The sequence below is a fragment of the Diabrotica undecimpunctata genome, chromosome 6 (assembly GCF_040954645.1).
Source record: "Diabrotica undecimpunctata isolate CICGRU chromosome 6, icDiaUnde3, whole genome shotgun sequence".
Lineage (NCBI taxonomy): Eukaryota > Metazoa > Arthropoda > Insecta > Coleoptera > Chrysomelidae > Diabrotica > Diabrotica undecimpunctata.
The window spans coordinates 77,114,215-77,117,090 of NC_092808.1; the positions used below are offsets into that span (position 1 = coordinate 77,114,215).

Here is a 2,876-nt window from a genome sequence, read left to right on the forward strand (position 1 = left end):
ATAGTACTTTGAGCTCACAAAATTAAATACTTTAAAAATTACTAGACATGTACTTTCTTCTAACCCAGTCTCTGTTCAACTTCATGGGTTTTCCGATGCTTCGAAGGCAGCTTACGGTGCATGCATTTACATATGATGCACGGATATATTTGGAAATTACACTTCAAATCTTTATTGTGCCAAAACTCGAGTGTCTTCTATGAAATTATTACCTACCTCAAAACTCGAACTTTGTGGGGCATCACTACTTTCTGATTTTGTTGAAAAAGTCACTTCATCTTCAAGCGTTTGCTTTAAAAATATCACGTACTGGACTGATTCTAAAATTGTTATTTCATGGATAATCGCCTCTCCAATTTACTTAAAACTTTCATTGCGAATCGAGTAGCACAAATAAAGAAGCTGACTAATCTCGAGCTTTGGAAGTATGTTAAAACTTATGACAATCCAGCAGATCCCTTATCACGAGGTGTAGATCCTTCATCACTCATTAATTCCAACTTATGGTTTCATGGCCATTCTTGGCTCACTTTGCCCCAACAAGAATGGCCTCAATATACAAAACATCAAGAAGTTTGTATAACTTAACTACCTAAACTACGTAATAAAACTGTTGTGTTTCATCACATCGACAATGAATTTATCTTTTATAACAAATATTCTTCATTAAATAAGCTAACACGCGATTTTGCTTATGTATTCAGATTTAAAGACAATCTGTCGAATCATAGACATCTACGAATTACAGGTCCCCTGTTCACACTAGAACTAAGTACTTCTCTTTTAACATTAATTAAGTTTGTACAACGTCAATTATTTCCATATGATTATGATGCAATTTCTAATTACAATCAAATTGACAGACGAAGAAAACTTCTTGGCCTTAACCCATTCTTTGATACTACAACAAAACTAATACGTGTTGGGGGTCGTTTACACCATTCATCATTTGATTTTAACAAAAAATACCCCATAGTCCTACCTTCAAAACATCATCTCACGATACTCATTGCTCGCCACGAGTACTTGAAACTTTTACATATTGGTCCTTAAACACTTCTTGCTTCCTTACGAGAGAATTACTGGCCAATCTCAGGGCGCAATTTGGTTCGAAAAATTGTTCATGATTGTGTCCAATGCTTTAAATTCTACAATAAACCCGAGCAGTATCTTATGAGCAATCTTCCGAATTCGAGAATTACACCCTCACGGCCTTTCACGGTTTCTGGAGTCGATTATGCTGGTCCCGTTCTTTTACGAGATAGAAAGGGTCGTAATTACAAAACTTCTAAAGCTTACATTGCTCTCTTCGACTGCTTCGCCAGTAAGGCTGTACCTTTAGAAGTTGTCAGTGACCTCACGACAGAGTGCTTCTTGGCGGCACTACGCCGATTCACGGCCAGACAAGGTAAATGCTCCGAAATCTTTTCAGATAACGGCAGCACTTTCGTGGGAGCAAATAACGAACTTAAACAATTTTTTGACAAAAACTGTCATGCCATTACAACAGACCTGTCAATCGACGGTATTCAATGGCACTTCATTACTCCACGAGTTCCCCACTTTGGTGGGTTATGGGAGTCAAATATTAAATTAGTTAAGCACCACATGAAACGTGTAGTAGGTAAAGCAATCTTAACATATGAAGAATTTTCTACGGTTGTATATCAAATAGAGGCTTGCTTCAACTCCAGACCACTCTATCCTCTTTCTAATGACCTAAATGACCCTAATGCTTTTACTCCTGCACACTTGTTAATCGGATCTTCATTAACGAGTATACCAAAACAGAACTTAACCAATATGAATGAAAATTTTCTTTCAAGATTTCAAATAGTGCAACAGTTATTACAGCACTTTTGGATAAGATGGTCTAAAGAATACGTATCCCACCTTCAGCAACGGGTCAAGTGGAAGGAGAATTGCCAACAACTGATCCAGCCTGGACGCATGGTTCTGGTTAAGGATGATGAACTTCCTCCCTTAAAATGGCAGTTAGGTAGAATTTTGAAAACTTATACCGGAAGTGACAATATTGTGCGGTCGGTTGTGATAAAAACAAACACTGGTGACATTAAACGACCGGTTGTGAAAATTTGTGTTCTGCCAAACCAAGATCAATAAATTCTTTTTGACTCTAAGTACTATGCTCTTAGACACTTTCTTTAAAAAACACTTTTTTATTTAATATTGAAACCCGGTCTTTGGGGTTTCAAGGTGGGGGAGTATATGTTAAGTACGGACCTGCTCGCGCACATCGTAGTTAAAACCCTAGCAATTGTGCGACTGACAACAGAGAATGACGACACCCCCGCTTCGATAAAGACATATATAAATTATATTTAAGTTATTATAATATACAGTTAGTTTGTTGTTTATAGTGTTTGTTTAATAAACGTGAAATTCTCAAAATCTTTCACCACACGCTCTTCCAACTGCACTGAATGGACTTATTAGTCCGAAAACGTTCTTGTAACGCAGAAAGGCATTTTTAGAATATACATACCTTTTATAAAGTATTTTTTTAAATACAAGTTTTTGATAAATTTGTATCTTGTGAATTTGATTTATACTTTTTTCTGCTTGCGGCACAAAATGCCGCCGCACGCCCACTTTTGTGATTTTAAAGCGCGCCCGCCCGAGTGTTAAAATATTGGGCTACTCTTGTAAAGTGTTCAATATATTAAAACGAATGACGACTGTATTATACTATTACTTTGATTATTTTCTGTAGCGTTAATTTTGTTCGCATTGTATTAGCGTGTTTACTATCAGGGTTATATGTCTTACGGCATTTTTTACATTTATTATTTTAAACAGCATTGTATAAATAAATGTTATACTTACAATCTATTTTATTTACTTTAGGACGACCG

The 2,876-nt window shown here is 36.2% G+C and overlaps 1 protein-coding gene across 1 annotated transcript; it reads left to right on the forward strand.

Moving 5' to 3' along the window:
• The first annotated feature begins 1,173 nt into the window (after positions 1 to 1,173).
• On the forward strand, positions 1,174 to 2,124 carry LOC140444473 (uncharacterized). The gene has a single exon (XM_072536231.1). The coding sequence runs from the start codon at positions 1,174 to 1,176 to the stop codon at positions 2,122 to 2,124; it is 951 nt and encodes a 316-aa protein (XP_072392332.1).
• The last annotated feature ends 752 nt before the right edge of the window (positions 2,125 to 2,876 follow it).